We start from the raw sequence: 16,063 nt of genomic DNA on the forward strand, positions 1-16,063 counted from the left end.
TGATGCTTCTATTCTCCTTGTATCCCATCTACCTTTTACTCTCAGTGTAGCTACAACTAGAAAGTGATCTGATATATCTGTGGCCCCTCTATAAACATGTACATCCTGAAGTCTACTCAACAGTCTTTTATCTACCAATACATAATCCAACAAACTACTGTCATTTCGCCCTACATCATATCTTGTATACTTATTCATCCTCTTTTTCTTAAAATATGTATTACCTATAACTAAACCCCTTTCTATACAAAGTTCAATCAAAGGGCTCCCATTATCATTTACACCTGGCACCCCAAACTTACCTACCACACCCTCTCTAAAAGTTTCTCCTACTTTAGCATTCAGGTCCCCTACCACAATTACTCTCTCACTTGGTTCAAAGGCTCCTATACATTCACTTAACATCTCCCAAAATCTCTCTCTCTCCTCTACATTCCTCTCTTCTCCAGGTGCATACACGCTTATTATGACCCACTTTTCGCATCCAACCTTTACTTTAATCCACATAATTCTTGAATTTACACATTAATATTCTCTTTTCTCCTTCCATAACTGATCATTTAACATTACTGCTACCCCTTCCTTTGCTCTAACTCTCTCAGATACTCCAGATTTAATCCCATTTATTTCCCCCCACTGAAACTCCCTTACCCCCTTCAGCTTTGTTTCGCTTAGGGCCAGGACATCCAACTTCTTTTCATTCATAACATCAGCAATCATCTGTTTCTTGTCATCCGCACTACATCCACGCACATTTAAGCATCCCAGTTTTATAAAGTTTTTCTTCTTCTCTTTTTTAGTAAATGTCTACAGGAGAAGGGGTTACTAGCCCATTGTTCCCGGCATTTTAGTCGCCTCATACGACACGCATGGCTTACGGAGGAAAGATTCTTTTCCACTTCCCCATGGACAATAGAAGAAATAAAGAAGAACAAGAGCTATTTAGAAAAAGGAGAAAAACCTAGATGTATTTATATATATATGCATGTGCGTGTCTGTGAAGTGTGACCAAAGTGTAGGAGTAGCAAGATATCCCTGTTATCTAGCGTGTTTATGAGACAGAAAAAGAAACCAGCAATCCTACCATCATGCAAAACAGTTACAGGTTTCTGTTTCACAGTCATCTGGCAGGACAGTAGTACTTCCCTGGGTGGTTGCTGTCTACAAACCTACTACCTATAAAAATCTTTACAGTATTTAGTAACTTACTACCTATTCCATATACAAATTGAATTTCAGTGACCATATAATAACTTGGCTGGTAGGTCTTCTTAATTTATATCTAAATATTCTCATAAATATTCATATGGAGGAGGTGAATGTGTTCAGATATTTGGGAGTGGACATGTCAGCAGATGGGTCAATGAAGGATGAGGTGAATCATAGAACTGATGAGGGGGAAAAAGGTGAGTGGTGCACTGGGGAGTCTGTGGAGACAAAGAACTTTATCCATGAAAGCAAAGAGAGGAATATATGAGAGTATAATTATATATGAGACATGGGTTGTGAATGTTGCAACAAGGAGAAGGCTGAAGTCAGTGGAGATGTCATGTCTGAGCGCAATGTGTGGTGTGAATATAATGCAGAAAATCCGTAGTTTGAAGACTAGGAGGAGGTGTGGGATTACCAAAACTCGTATCCAAAGGGCTGAGGAGGGGTTATTGAGATTGTTTGGACATATAGAGAGGATGGAACAAAATAGAATGACTAGTGGAGGGGAGGTGGGGTAGGGGTCGGCCTAGGAAAGGTTGGTGGGAGGGGGTGAAGGATGTTTAGTGTGCTAGGGGCTTGGACTTCCAGCAAGTGTTTGTGAGCAAATAGAGACAAATGGGAAACTGGCAGGCCAGATTTGATTCCCGGAGAAGGGAAGTACAGTGCTGGCGCTCTGGTGGAGGAGTGGGGATGTTGCAGTTTTATGAAATGGCTAATGTGTTAATAAAAAAGAAATAAAAAATCTTATGATACACACCGCTTACACACACACTACATACGTACTTATTTCCAGCAGTGGCATGTGACACCCAGTGTGCCAGCCACATGTCAGTGAGGTTGCGGGAGGTCTGCATTAGTATAATGGCAATAAAGATTGCAACCGCGAGTAATCCACCCACTGCTGAAATGTAAGTCCAGTAGACTGCACCGCTCAGCTCGCCAAAGTCACGTTCTTCTTCAGTATCACTCTGGTAAAGTATATTACAATGCTTATTTTATGTTCTGTGAGTACTGGTATGCTTAGTTGCATTATTATTTATCTGTGACTACTTGCTATTATGCTACTTGTTATTATTATTTTGCTTAATGGTATGCCCTTCAGCTTGTCTGAAATGTTCTGCATAACTATGGGCTTTCAACATACAATCATCACCCATGCTGAAATAAACTTGTATTTGTGTTTGTTCTTCTGATGGTAGATAGGTAGAGTGACAAAAAAAAGGAAACATCTACCATTATTTATTCAATTGCTGTCTTGCCAGTAGTGCTAAAATCACAATTCAGATGACTCTCTAAACTGTAACATCCTCACCTCTCCTTGTGAGGGCTGACTGATACCAATGTAATTGTGACCCTAGAGCTTAAAAAAATAATATAACAGAAAACAATACTGACAGGAAATACCTAAAAAATGTTTGTCATATTCAATTTTGAAAAACTAAGATCAATGGCTTTACTTTGAGTCTATCTTATCTATCATGATTGTACGTAATATGCTGAACACATCATTTGTCATACCCTATGTGATGATTCGGTGCTCCTTCCATATCCTGTAGCAAATATATCCACCGAGAGTCTGCGATTGATGGCTCCAGATAACTTAGGATCTGTTGCCTCGTCCCACCAGTCATCTGACAGTTCCTCGCCTGACAGCAGCTTTGGTAAAATAACTGCTGGAGGTCCTGCAACAAATAATAGTATTGAAATTGGTTTGAAGGAATGTGGTTAGAATTTTCAACACATTTGCCATTTCCTATCTAGGATAAAAAATTGAACCAACTGATATTTTTACTTCCCAACTTATAAAATTATTACTTCCAAACTTGTACAGGTACCATCCGACTTACGACCAAGCTTGGTTCCGACCAACCGGTCGTAAGTCAAAATGAACTTAAGTCGAACTTTACTACTGAATATCAACATCACACTTTTGTAATGATTTTATTTTATTGCTTTATTTTGGTATTTCATTTTTTATTTTACTTTTTATGCTGTTAGTACTGTATTTTATACTGTAGGGTTTAGGATAAGCACTGTGCATAACACAAACAGTTGTTTATTTCCCAGAAATTTGGCATAAAAAACATGGTCGTAAGTCGAGCGGTCGTAAGTCGGATGGTAGGTGTATACTGATTTCACTGCAATGATTAAAATTTGTGCATATTTAAAACCTGTACAGGAGGGGCCCCGCTTTACAGCATTTCGCTAATGAAGCAGTTTTCAATTATGCACATTCTTCATTTATTCAGACTTCCTACAATAAATATATTCACTACTCAGTAAAAGCTAAGGACAAAAAATATTTTAAGGTAAGTAATATGTGCACTGTCTATGAATTTTTAGGCCTAGCTATATTGCTCATTTAATATATGAAAGTGTAAACATTCATTTGAAAGTTAAAAAGGCCATGTTTCACAGCAATAGCCAAGAACCTAACCTGCTGTATAAGTGGGGCCCTACAGTAGCCCAAAATTTAACCCACTGTGGGGTTAAAAGTGGGGCCCACCTTTATTTAATAATAGTCTTACCTTGAGATTCAACAGTGCCATTCTGTACATTAATGATCCAGTCAGTCTTGGTAAGGAGATTGACATTGTTAGTGGCAAGCAACACTGTTTTGCCTGCCAAGAACCCATGGATACAGTGTCGCATGATGTGCTGGGCTACTGGACCATCAACGGCAGACAAAACATCATCAAGCAGGTAAATGCTTTTGTTCTGTAAGTGAAAAAAGTTATCGTTAATAAGCATTTCTGGCATCTTGTGCACACTTTAAATTAATAAAAGACTAACTGTACAAAGCAAAACAAAAGATTACTGTTTAGACACGCTCCATAAACATGCTGTCTCCCACTGAGGAAGGGTGATCTGAAAATGAAACACTTCACCATCACTCATACAATCAATGTCTTGCCAGAAGCACACAGATATGACAATTCCAATGTCCCTCCAGCAGCTCAACACACCAGTAGTGGTTTATGCGCTGGCCTGGAGTTTTATGATTCACTTGCCATGGGTTCCAACCCTTCCTGTGTGCAAGCACTGTACTTCCCACCTCCAGATAAACCACACAAAATGTAAAGGACACCCTACCTGGTAGACTGCACGAGCCAAAGCAACGCGAGCTTTCTGGCCACCACTTAATGATGATCCATTTTCACCACAGAGTGTGTTGTCTCTTAGAGGAAGACCACAGAGATCCTCATCCAAAGCACAGACTGACAGCACAGTTCTGTAAAAGAGGTGTTGACATTAGTTAAGGTTCACTATTGATGCTACAATGAAATCCATGCTGTAACAGGACATGAAAATTGCTGAAAAAAATTACCTTTTATTCAAAACTGCATTTCATATGTTTTATACTGTAAACCTGACCACGATTATCACAAATATGCAAATTGTACAAACATTCAAATCCAATTACCTATATCGACTGATGTCTAAACTGCTGCCAAAAAGAATATTATCTTTGATTGATCCATTTTGAATCCACGGACGTTGTGTTGCAAGGCCAAAACCTGAAAGAAACTAATCCGCATTAAACTCAAGTGTCTTTTGCAACTACAATAAATGATTTGAGCTGTTACATCCAGTCAAAGAGTAACTGATACTAAGAAATATACATGCATTAAGTTTACCCACCAAGATGGGGTGTCCCTGTGAAGGAATCGTAAAGATGCTTCTCACTTTACGATGGTGCGACTTATGATATTTTGACTTTACGATGGTGCAACAGCATTGTCCATTCAGTACTGTACATTTTTGAGTCACCCTGCCTCCCAACTAGGCAGGATGACTCAAAAAAAAAAAAAATTTCACCATCATTCACACTATCACTGACTTACCAGAGGTGCACAGATATGACAGTTTAGATGTAACTCTAAACAGCACTGTACTTCCCACCTCCAGGTGGCAAGTAGTTATTTATTTACAATATTTTCAACTTATATTGGGTTCAGTGGAACCCCATCGTAATTCGAGAAGCACCTGTACACTACTACAGACCCTCCGAGCTCTAACATCCTTACTCTTCCACCTCCAGAACTAAGGACTGATAAAGTGGTTTACCTGAATCTCTTTATAAATGAGGCACTGCACAACAGTGCAGTGCCTCATTTATAATGACTGCCGATGACTGCCACCACATCCACAAGTTAGGCTCAGAGCCCCATACTAGAATACAGTAACCTGAGCTTCACAGCTCGGATCTCCCCTATTTCTATATTTATTGCTATTGCTTGGATTTGGCTGACTCTTATTCTTTTTTGCCTAGCAACATCTCAATGTAAATATCAGATAACAGGATAACAGAAACACTAACCATTGTGAAGTGCTGCCACTGCCACAACTCCATGAGATTTGGCCATTTCTGCCAGTAATGCATTGATGATGGACGTCTTTCCTGACCCAACGCGACCCACAATAGCCACCACTTGGCCCTGAATAATAAAAAACAATACAGGATCACCACAGAATTAAACAGTTTTAACCACATTACCAATATAACCATTAAAGTATAATAAATAAATAGTATAATAAATAGTATAGTAAATATTAAAAATGGTCTACAATAAACAAAATATTTCAGAGCTAAGGTGATGCTAAACTCATATTTATATGAGATATATTGTATTTTATTGCATGGGAGAGGTTTTTTTTCACACCTTTTTTTTCACATCAGCCATTTCCCACCAAGGTAGGGTGGCCCAAAAAAGAAAAACTTTCATTATCATTCACTCCATCACTGTCTTGCGAGAGGCAACACTAACACCTCTCTTTCAGATGCTATTTTGTTTCCCAAAATAAGTCTCATATATTTACTCAGCATCTGGGGGGGGATATTCCTTGACACCAGTGTCTTGTTCACCATAAAATAAGGTATATCTGTTCTTGTACATGTATGTGTAGTGTGACCTAAGTGTAAGTAGAAGTAGCAAGACGTACCTGAAATCTTGCATATTTATGAGACAGACAAAATACACCAGCAATCCTACCATCATCTAAAACAATTACAGGCTTTCGTTTTACACCCACTTGGCAGGACAGTAGTACCTCCCTGGGTGGTTGCTGTCTACCAACCTACTACCTATAATTAAGGTATATGAGGAGACAAAAAACATTCTCAATGGAGGTAAAGAAGGGAATGTATGAAAGTATACAGCGGACCCCCGGTTAACGATATTTTTTCATTCCAGAAGTATGTTCAGGTGCCAGTACTGACCGAATTTGTTCCCATAAGGAATATTGTGAAGTAGATTAGTCCATTTCAGACCCCCAAACATACACGTACAAATGCACTTACATAAATACACTTACATAATTGGTCGCATTGGGAGGTGACCATTATGCGGGGGTCCACTGTACTGGTACCAACACTTTTATATGGGTGTGAAGCTTGGGCAATGTGTGGTGTAAATATTATGCAGAGAATTCGGAGTGTGGAAATTAGAAGGTGTGGAATTAATAAAAGTATTAGTCAGAGGGCTGAAGAGGGGTTGTTGAGGTGGTCTGGTCATTTAGAGAGAATGGATCAAAGTAGAATGACATGGGGAGCATATAAATCTGTAGGGGAAGGAAAGAGGGGTAGGGGTCATCCTCAAAAAGGTTGGAGGGAGGGGGTAAAGGAGGTTTTGTGGGCGAGGGGTTTGGACTTCCAGCAAGCGTGCGTGAGCGTGTTAGATAGGAGTGAATAGAGACGAATGGTTTTTAGGACCTGACGAGCTATTAGTGTGAGAGCAGGGTAATATTTAGTGAAGGTATTTGGGATATTGGCAGTATGGAGGGATATGTTATACATGTATATCTTTATACTGTTTTATCTGGGTGCCTCTGCAAAAACAGTGATTATGTATGAGTGAGGTGAAAGTGTTGAATGATGAAAGTATTTTCTTTTTGGGGATTTTCTTTCTTTTTGGGTCACCCTGCCTCGGTGGGAGACGGCCGACTTGTTGAAAAAAAAAATGTACAATTTTATAAACACAAGATGTGTTTTTATGAATAAGTAACAAAAGTGCAATAAACACCTGTCAATAATAACCCATGTGGGTTATTCAGCATGTAGTTTTCATACAAACACACAAGATTTAAGTACTTTAATCTGACCTTAGAGAGCTGTATGTTGACTGCTTTAAGTATAGGTAGCATTGCTTGGTCTTGATCATCACTCCCGCTGTGAGATTCAATAAGAGACTCATCAGATTCTGTGGGTGAACTCCTGTAGGCTCCATCCGATGTCTGGTAGTACCTGTATTCCTGGTTCTCATGGTTAACAGAACCATTCCAAGTGAAGGCTCCGTTTTTAATGAGAACTTGCAGTTCCGAGTCCTTGTGGCCCATCTCTGGCACTACTGTATAGTAGTTCATCAAATCTAATTCTTGAAGCTGAAATGTAAAAGCCAATTAACAATAGTATCATTAAAGTATCATAAAAATATTTAAAGGTGACTAGCAAGGGGCTAGTAACCCCTGTTATTAGCCCACTGCCTCAGTGGGATATGGTTGGTTGCTGAATATACATGTGGGTGAAATACTAGGAGGTGGTGCATATATCACCCACTTACTGAGTGGATTTTGATATGTACTGAAAAAATGTTTCACAGCCTTCATAGTATTTCCCAAATTTTCTTTAATATTGCTTTTTATCTTTAGTTTTGCTTTAAATATTTTAATATAGCCTTCAATAAAACTGTATTATCTATTTTCAATTTCTTTTGACATACCTGCATGAGGCGCTCCACACGCTTGAGGGAGACCCAGGCCTCTACTATCCCATTGATCACCCATGGGAATGAATTCAGTGGCATTATTAGCATGTTGAATAGTGCCACAGCTGTGAACACACGTGCTGGTTCTAAGGGGTTGCCTGAAATTTTTAAAAAACATGGTACATATTTTAAGAAGAGGCTATAAATAATTTGTTCACTGCAGCAATTTCTCAGTGTGTCGATACTTACCACATATAAACCCAGACAGTTATTTTACCCTTAAGATATTTATCAATGATGAATTAAAATGGCATTAATTAATAATTCGGGCAATACGTGGTATAAATTAAATGCTGGTTATTCAGTAGCAATACGGTCCAAGTACCTGCTGTGGATACTGAAACCATGAACAGTAGCAAACCCTATACATGTATACAAGTCCTAAACAGCAGCAGCTCAAGTGTTCAATTGTGACAAAACAGTCCTGTTTTGGAAGAAAATGCCACTCCCAGGACACAAGCCTATGAAAGACAGGCTAACTCAGAGTGTTCAAGAAAAACCGTGCTGTCAAGACTAAATTGTGTGTGATGTGGAGAGCAAACAGTAAGGCATGGGTCACTTGGGGCATTTTCCTCGATTGGTTCTATGACGTGTTTGGCCCCCAAAAAATGAATTGCCACTCCAGTGCCTACTGTTATTAGACAATGCTCCTGCTCATCCTCAAGACTTGGAAGAGCGAATTGTGGGGGAGTTTAGTTTTATCAAAGTCAAGTTTTTCCCTCCTATGTGTCAAGGTAAATGCTTGCACCTTTGTCCACATTGTACAAACGTCCTTAATCTTTGACGAAGGCAACTTCCTCCATCTCTCTTCCTCCTCCTCTGTAGGAAATTCCTGAGCTGTGGTCTGTTGCTGTTGAACCTCAAGCTCTTGCAGCTCTGTAGTGGCTAGCTCTTCATCGTTATCCTCCACCAACTCTTCCACATCCTCGCCACTAACCTCCAACCCCATGGACTTCCCCAATGTCATAATAGATTCCACAACTGGCATAGGCTCCTCAGGGTTAGCCCCAAACCCTTCAAAATCCTTCTCTTGTACACATTCTGGCCATAATTTTCTCCAAGTAGAGTTCAAAGTCCTGGAAGTCACTCCCTCCCAAGCCTTACCTATAAGGTTTATGCAACTGAGGATACTGAAGTGATCTTTCCAGAACTCTCTTAGGGTCAATTCAGTGTCTGAGGTTACTTCAAAGCACTTTTAAAACACTGCTTTGGTGTACAGTTGTTTTTTGAAGTTGGAAATAACCTGCTGGTCCATGAGCTGGAGGAGAGGAGTGCTGTTAGGAGGCAAAAACTAAACTCCCCCACAATTCGCTCTTCCAAGTCTTGAGGATGAGCAGGAGCATTGTCCATTAACAGGAGGCATTGGAGTGGCAATTTATTTTCCAGGAGGTATTTTTTCACACTGGGGCCAAACACGTCATAGAACCAATCGAGGAAAATGTCCCAAGTGACCCATGCCTTACTGTTTGCTCTCCACATCACACACAATTTAGTCTTGATGACACTGTTTTTCTTGAACACTGGCAGTTTCAGACTGATACATGAGCAAAGGCTTCACTTTGCAATCCTCACTAGCATTACTACAAAACATGAGAGTTAGCCTGTCTTTCATAGGCTTGTGTCCTGGCAGTGCCTTTTCCTTCTGAGTAATGTAGGTCCTGTTTGGCATTTTCCTCCAAAACAGGCCTGTTTCGTCACAATTGGGTAGATGGCGGGAATTAATAATTAAAGCAAAGAAAGATTATGTAAAATGCCTGTTAATTAAGTGGGAGCTATAGGGAAAGCATATAGATTGACTGGCAATCTCAGGACAGCAAGACAACAACAGATTCAAATATTTCAAACAATGAAAAAAAGTCACAAATAATTACCCAGAGCAATGTACACTGTGAAGGTAACAATGGGTATGAGGACTGGTGTGGCAGCCCAAAAGTATACACATGCAGCATCCAGGTACTTGCGGCCGGCCAAAGCCTTCACCTCACCGTAACGCTCATCTGCAATAGTGCAAAATTGTATAAAGTTGAAATATGGCACTGCAAATGCACATTTGTGAGCACTATGACTGAAAAGAATAGAATAAATGTGATGGGGTGATCTTTGTACTGCTGGATACAAACTTGATCTGATTGAAAAGTTTGGGAAAAAAATGAGTACATATAAAAAAAATATTTTCAAGGGCAGTGAAACAACAAGAATGAATAAAAAATGTGAAGAAGTGTAGTAGGAATTTAGGTGATATAATGTATGGTGAGAGGAATCAGGAAACTGTTTGACATTTCTGAAGATTAGCAAATATTTCCGAAACATTCTGAGTGTGCAGATATGACCAATATGGTTGTTGTATGATCATGTAATGTGTAAATGCTGTATTGTCATAAGAAATACAAGGAACAAAATATTGCCCGTAAATTGTGTACTTGCCATTTATACGGTGTTTAAATGTTCCTTCCCAGGCATTGAGTTTCACCATCCTGATCATGCTCAGGATCTCGGACATGAGGCCAACACGGCGGTCCTTGAATGCCATCATTTCCACACTTAATTTACCTACACAAACAATAAATGGTTAAAATTATTAAAATTATTAAGCATATATTTAAGACAGCATCCGAATTATACTTCTTTTTTTTTTTCAACAAGTCGGCCGTCTCCCACCGAGGCAGGGTGACCCAAAAAAGAAAGAAAATCCCCAAAAAGAAAATGCTTTCATCATCATTCAACACTTTCACCACACTCACACATAATCACTGTTTTTGCAGAGGTGCTCAGAATACAACAGTTTAGAAGCATACACATATAAAGATACACAACATATCCCTCCAAACTGCCAATATCCCAAACCCCTCCTTTAATGTGCAGGCATTGTACTTCCCATTTCCAGGACTCAAGTCCGACTATATGAAAATAACCGGTTTCCCTGAATCCCTTCACTAAATATTACCCTGCTCACACTCCAACAGATTGTCAGGTCCCAAGTACCATTCGTCTCCATTCACTCCTATCTAACACGCTCATGCACGCTTGCTGGAAGTCCAAGCCCCTTGCCCACAAAACTTCCTTTACCCCCTCTCTCCAACCCTTTCGAGGACGACCCCTACCTCGCCTTCCTTCCCCTATAGATTTATATGCTTTCCATGTCATTCTACTTTGATCCATTCTCTCTAAATGACCAAACCACCTCAACAACCCCTCTTCTGCCCTCTGACTAATACTTTTATTAACTCCACACCTTTTCCTAATTTCTACACTCTGAATTTTCTGCATAATATTTACACCACACATTGCCCTTAGACAGGACATCTCCACTGCCTCCAACCGTCTCCTCGCTGCTGCATTTACCACCCAAGCTTCATACCCATATAAGAGTGTTGGTACTACTATACTTTCATACATTCCCTTCTTTGCCTCCATAGATAACGTTTTTTGACTCAACATATACCTCAATGCACCACTCACCTTTTTTCCCTATCAATTCTATGATTAACCTCATCCTTCATAAATCCATCCGCCGACACGTCAACTCCCAAGTATCTGAAAACATTCACTTCTTCCATACTCCTCCTCCCCAATATGATATCCAATTTTTCTTTATCTAAATCATTTGATACCCTCATCACCTTACTCTTTTCTATGTTCACTTTCAACTTTCTACCTTTACACACATTCCCAAACTCATCCACTAACCTTTGCAATTTTTCTTTAGAATCTCTCATAAGCACAGTATCATCAGCAAAAAGTAACTGTGTTAATTCCCATTTTGAATTTGATTCCCCATAATTTAATCCCACCCCTCTCCCGAACACCCTAGCATTTATTTCTTTTACAACCCCATCTATAAATATATTAAACAACCATGGTGACATTACACATCCCTGTCTAAGACCTACTTTTACCGGGAAGTAGTCTCCCTCTCTTCTACACACCCTAACCTGAGCCTCACTATCCTCATAAAAACTCTTTACAGCATTTAGTAACTTACCACCTATTCCATATACTTGCAACATCTGCCACATTGCTCCCCTATCCACTCTATCATATGCCTTTTCTAAATCCATAAATGCAATATAAACTTCCCTACCTTTGTCTAAATACTGTTCACATATATGCTTCAATGTAAACACTTGATCTACACATCCCCTACCCACTCTGAAACCTCCTTGCTCATCCGCAATCCTACATTCTGTCTTACCTCTAATTCTTTCAATTATAACCCTACCGTACACTTTTCCTGGTATACTCAATAAACTTATTCCTCTATAATTTTTACAATCTCTTTTGTCCCCTTTCCCTTTATATAAAGGGACTATACATGCTCTCTGCCAATCCCTAGGTACCTTCCCCTCTTTCATACATTTATTAAACAAAAGTACCAACCACTCCAACACTATATCTCCCTGCTTTTAACATTTCTGTCATGATCCCATCAGTTCCAACTGCTTTACCCCTTTTCATTCTACGTAATGCCTCGCGTACCTCCCCCACACTTACATTCTGCTCTTCTTCACTCCTAAAAGATGGTATACCTCCCTGACCAGTGCATGAAATTACCGCCTCCCTTTCTTCCTCAACATTTAAAAGTTCCTCAAAATATTCTCGCCATCTACCTAATACCCCCCTCTCCCCATCTACTAACTCCCCTCCTCTGTTTTTAACTGACAAATCCATACTTTCCCTAGGCTTTCTTAACTTGTTTAACTCACTCCAAAATTTTTTCTTATTTTCATTAAAATTTCTTGACAGTGCCTCTCCCACTCTATCATCTGCTCTCCTTTTGCACTCTCTCACCACTCTCTTCACCTTTCTTTTACTCTCCATATACTCTGCTCTTCTTATAACACTTCTGCTTTGTAAAAACCTCTCATTAGCTAACTCTTTCTCTTTTATCACACCCTTTACTTCATCATTCCACCAATCACTCACCATCAGCAAAATATTGGATTGTTAAATCATGCAAAAGCTAATTTACCTTCTGTATAAATTACTACATGCAAAATTAAAAACTTTTTTTTTCTTTTTTTTTGGTCATTCTGCTTCAGTGGAAGATGACCAGTGTACTGAAAAAAAACAAATCTACTATTTGGAATAAATGAACCCATATGAAGAGAAAATATGAGATGAATAATGCATATTTGGGATTCATGCCAGGCAGAACAACAGAGGCCAAACTATAATATGAACATCTTCAGTAAGCCTGCAGAGAAACTTTTCAAAATATTATAGCAATCAATTTGTTTTATTATCTCTGCATCAGTTCAATTGTGCCATTAACCAGTGGTCATTACTCTTATGTATCAATTGTACATTTTAGCATTCCACCCTTTATACTAAAAAAAATATATGGATAACTAAAGTGTAATGAACATTTGTCAGTACTCATTAATAACCCACATGGAGACAGAAACCCTGATGATTAAATGGTCTGTCTATTTTGATCCCTTTTTGGGATCTTCTTCAGATCTGCTGAAGACGATCCCAGAAGAGGATCAAAATATACAGACCAATTAATCATCTAGGTTTTGTCTCAAAAAAATACATACACTGTACCTATTTTTGAGGCAAGCCATTTATTGATGGGAATTAGGATAATAATCACTGCGACACCTGATATGAAGGCAATTCCAATTTCCTGGTAGAGCAGGTAGAGTGTCACGGCAAGCTGCAAGATTGAGTTGCGTGAGTGTGAGGAAGCAACTTGTCAATTTAAAAAGGGCCTTTGCAATAAAAAATATGAAATTATATGAGAACAGTGTAAATCTCTGTAACAACTATCAAGACACAGTTCCTTATGTAATCTCTTGTTCTTATTTCTTATTTCTATTCATTATTTCTCATTCTTATTAAAGTTCCTATTTCTTTTTCTTATTCATGTTCCTATTTCTTATTCTTATTCATGTTCCTATTTCTTATTCAATCATTTACTTCTGACCAACTTAACAAAGGTGAAATTTAAAGTAGAAATTATATCTGGTCAATTTCAACATTATAACGCACGAAACTAACTCTACTCGAGGGAAATTACGGTGCTAATTATTAAGCTATGCAATTTGTATAAGTAATGTATATATTCGCAGTTAAGCAATCCCAGTACTAGCACTGGGAAGTATTAGCACTGGGAAGTACTAGCACTGGAAAGTATTAGCACTGGAAAGTATTAGCACTGGAAAGTATTAGCACTGGGAAGTACTAGCACCTCACCCACTCAATCAATAATACTATACAGTCGGTTCTTTTATATAGCTCATCTAGAGAGCAATTCTTGTTTTTGTAAATGTTATTGAAAAGGTACATCCAAAATTGAATAACGTGCAAGAAAGGACTTCACAGTACGTGATTCAATTTTATATCCACTTTTCCAATCGCATTTGCAAATGGGGTTCAGGCTATTTGCTGTTTAGAGGAACGTCTCAACTGTCGTATCTGTGTGCCTCTGGCAAGACAGTGATAATGTGAATGATAGTGAAACTGTTTCTTTTTCAGCTCACCTGCAGAGGCAGACTCCATAAGGCATGGAAAGACTGGCAGAAATTTACGATTCTGTCTGTATCTGTGCTCATTAAATTGACCACCTCGCCAGTTGAAAATTTGCTCAGGTTAGCAGCGTTGACCTAAAACAAGAAAGTATAGTTAAACAAAAATGAAACTGGTCAACATAATCAGATGCATGCAAATATACACAAGTTGGACAAACACGTGCTTTTTTTGGTATAAACGGACAAATTGGTTTAGAAAGACATGTAAGCAAACACTAGGACATTTTAGAAAATGTTGTGGTGCAGGGACCCTGATCACAGTCCCAGGAAAGAAAAATTTCTAATAAATATATTCTAATGTTTGCTCATGTAACTCAATGGTTATCTCCTGCCAAGGCAGGAGTAATCCAAAGGAGAAAATCCACTCACTGTTCATTCAATCACTGTCTTTACATCACAATCACGATCATTCTTCAGAGTGCAGGCACAGCACTTCCTTACTCCAGCACTCAAGTCTCGGTAACTGGCTTGCCTTACTCACTCTACCAGCACATCCATTAATAAAAACACTGTCTCCATTCACTCCTATCTAGCAAACAAATGCAAACATACACAAAAACAAAAAATACAAAAACATATACTGTACATGTATGAACAGTTGTCTCCATTCACTCATCTAGCAAACAAACACAAAACACACAAATCAATTTTTTTTTTTTTTCAACAAGTCGGCCGCCAAAGCATGCAAAATTAATCCTACATTACATTTAAGTAATGGAAAATGCGTCTTTAGTTAATCCTGTGTCTCACCTGAAGAACCTTTCGATAAACAGTTGATATTACAGCAGCGCGGACACGCAAGCTAACCTTAGCCAGCAAGTAGTTGAAGTGAATACTGCAGAAAGTGGCTGAAAAAAAAAAAATTAATAAAAGCCAACAGTCATATATATTGAGTCCGTCACACTATCCTACTCAGTCTCATGCTCCCACTCGATTCTTTCCTCTCCCACTTAATATATCCCTTTCTCAATCAACATCTCACATTTTCTCTCAATCACACAATTCTTCACTCAATTTCACACTGCCCCACTCAATCTTACAATTTATCCCTCCATATTTAACATTAATTGACTTACTATCAAATCACATTTACCAAGAGTACTTTTAGGCAAACTTCAAAATATGAACCTTGTAGCAAGTAGTGATGGTGTTGTATTCTTATATAAGAGAGGTGTATTTAGTCCTGTACTAACTGACCCCTATTTTACACAAGGAGATGATATTTAGCTAATATGAAAAGAAATGTAAGTTTTACCACTACCAGCATTATCTCTACCACTACTGCATGTCCTTTCTTGCTATTTCTGTCCCATCCCTGTCTCTCTATATATATAATGGCTCCCTCATTGTCATGTGTTAATGTGGTCCAAGCTGGACCAAAATATCATAAGCTTCTCTCTCCTATGTGCAAGTTATTTGTGTAGACAAAATATAGTATGATATTGTGTTGTACCAAAACAGTCCTAAGCTCTTTCCTGTGTGCAGGGTATTTGTGTACAGTAATGATTGTGTAAAAAAAGTAAAGTATGTTTGATATTTTTCACAGCGAAAGGT

At 38.7% G+C, this 16,063-nt stretch overlaps 1 protein-coding gene across 1 annotated transcript in view; it reads right to left on the reverse strand.

The window, feature by feature from the left end:
• The window catches only part of LOC128687258 (ATP-binding cassette sub-family C member 10), a 48,498-nt gene that overhangs the window by 18,804 nt on the left and 13,631 nt on the right, over positions 1-16,063 (reverse strand). Inside the window, exons 7-19 of the mRNA XM_070098377.1 lie at positions 15,260-15,357; positions 14,462-14,584; positions 13,524-13,635; positions 10,401-10,526; positions 9,848-9,973; positions 7,932-8,074; positions 7,315-7,593; positions 5,534-5,651; positions 4,637-4,730; positions 4,306-4,444; positions 3,741-3,930; positions 2,731-2,894; positions 1,996-2,180 (exon numbers count right to left, since the gene is read on the reverse strand). Of these exons, the coding sequence (XP_069954478.1) occupies positions 1,996-2,180; positions 2,731-2,894; positions 3,741-3,930; positions 4,306-4,444; positions 4,637-4,730; positions 5,534-5,651; positions 7,315-7,593; positions 7,932-8,074; positions 9,848-9,973; positions 10,401-10,526; positions 13,524-13,635; positions 14,462-14,584; positions 15,260-15,357 (1,897 nt within the window). The remainder of the gene's footprint in view (positions 1-1,995; positions 2,181-2,730; positions 2,895-3,740; positions 3,931-4,305; positions 4,445-4,636; positions 4,731-5,533; positions 5,652-7,314; positions 7,594-7,931; positions 8,075-9,847; positions 9,974-10,400; positions 10,527-13,523; positions 13,636-14,461; positions 14,585-15,259; positions 15,358-16,063) is intronic.

The sequence above is a fragment of the Cherax quadricarinatus genome, chromosome 62, assembly GCF_038502225.1.
Source record: "Cherax quadricarinatus isolate ZL_2023a chromosome 62, ASM3850222v1, whole genome shotgun sequence".
NCBI lineage: Eukaryota > Metazoa > Arthropoda > Malacostraca > Decapoda > Parastacidae > Cherax > Cherax quadricarinatus.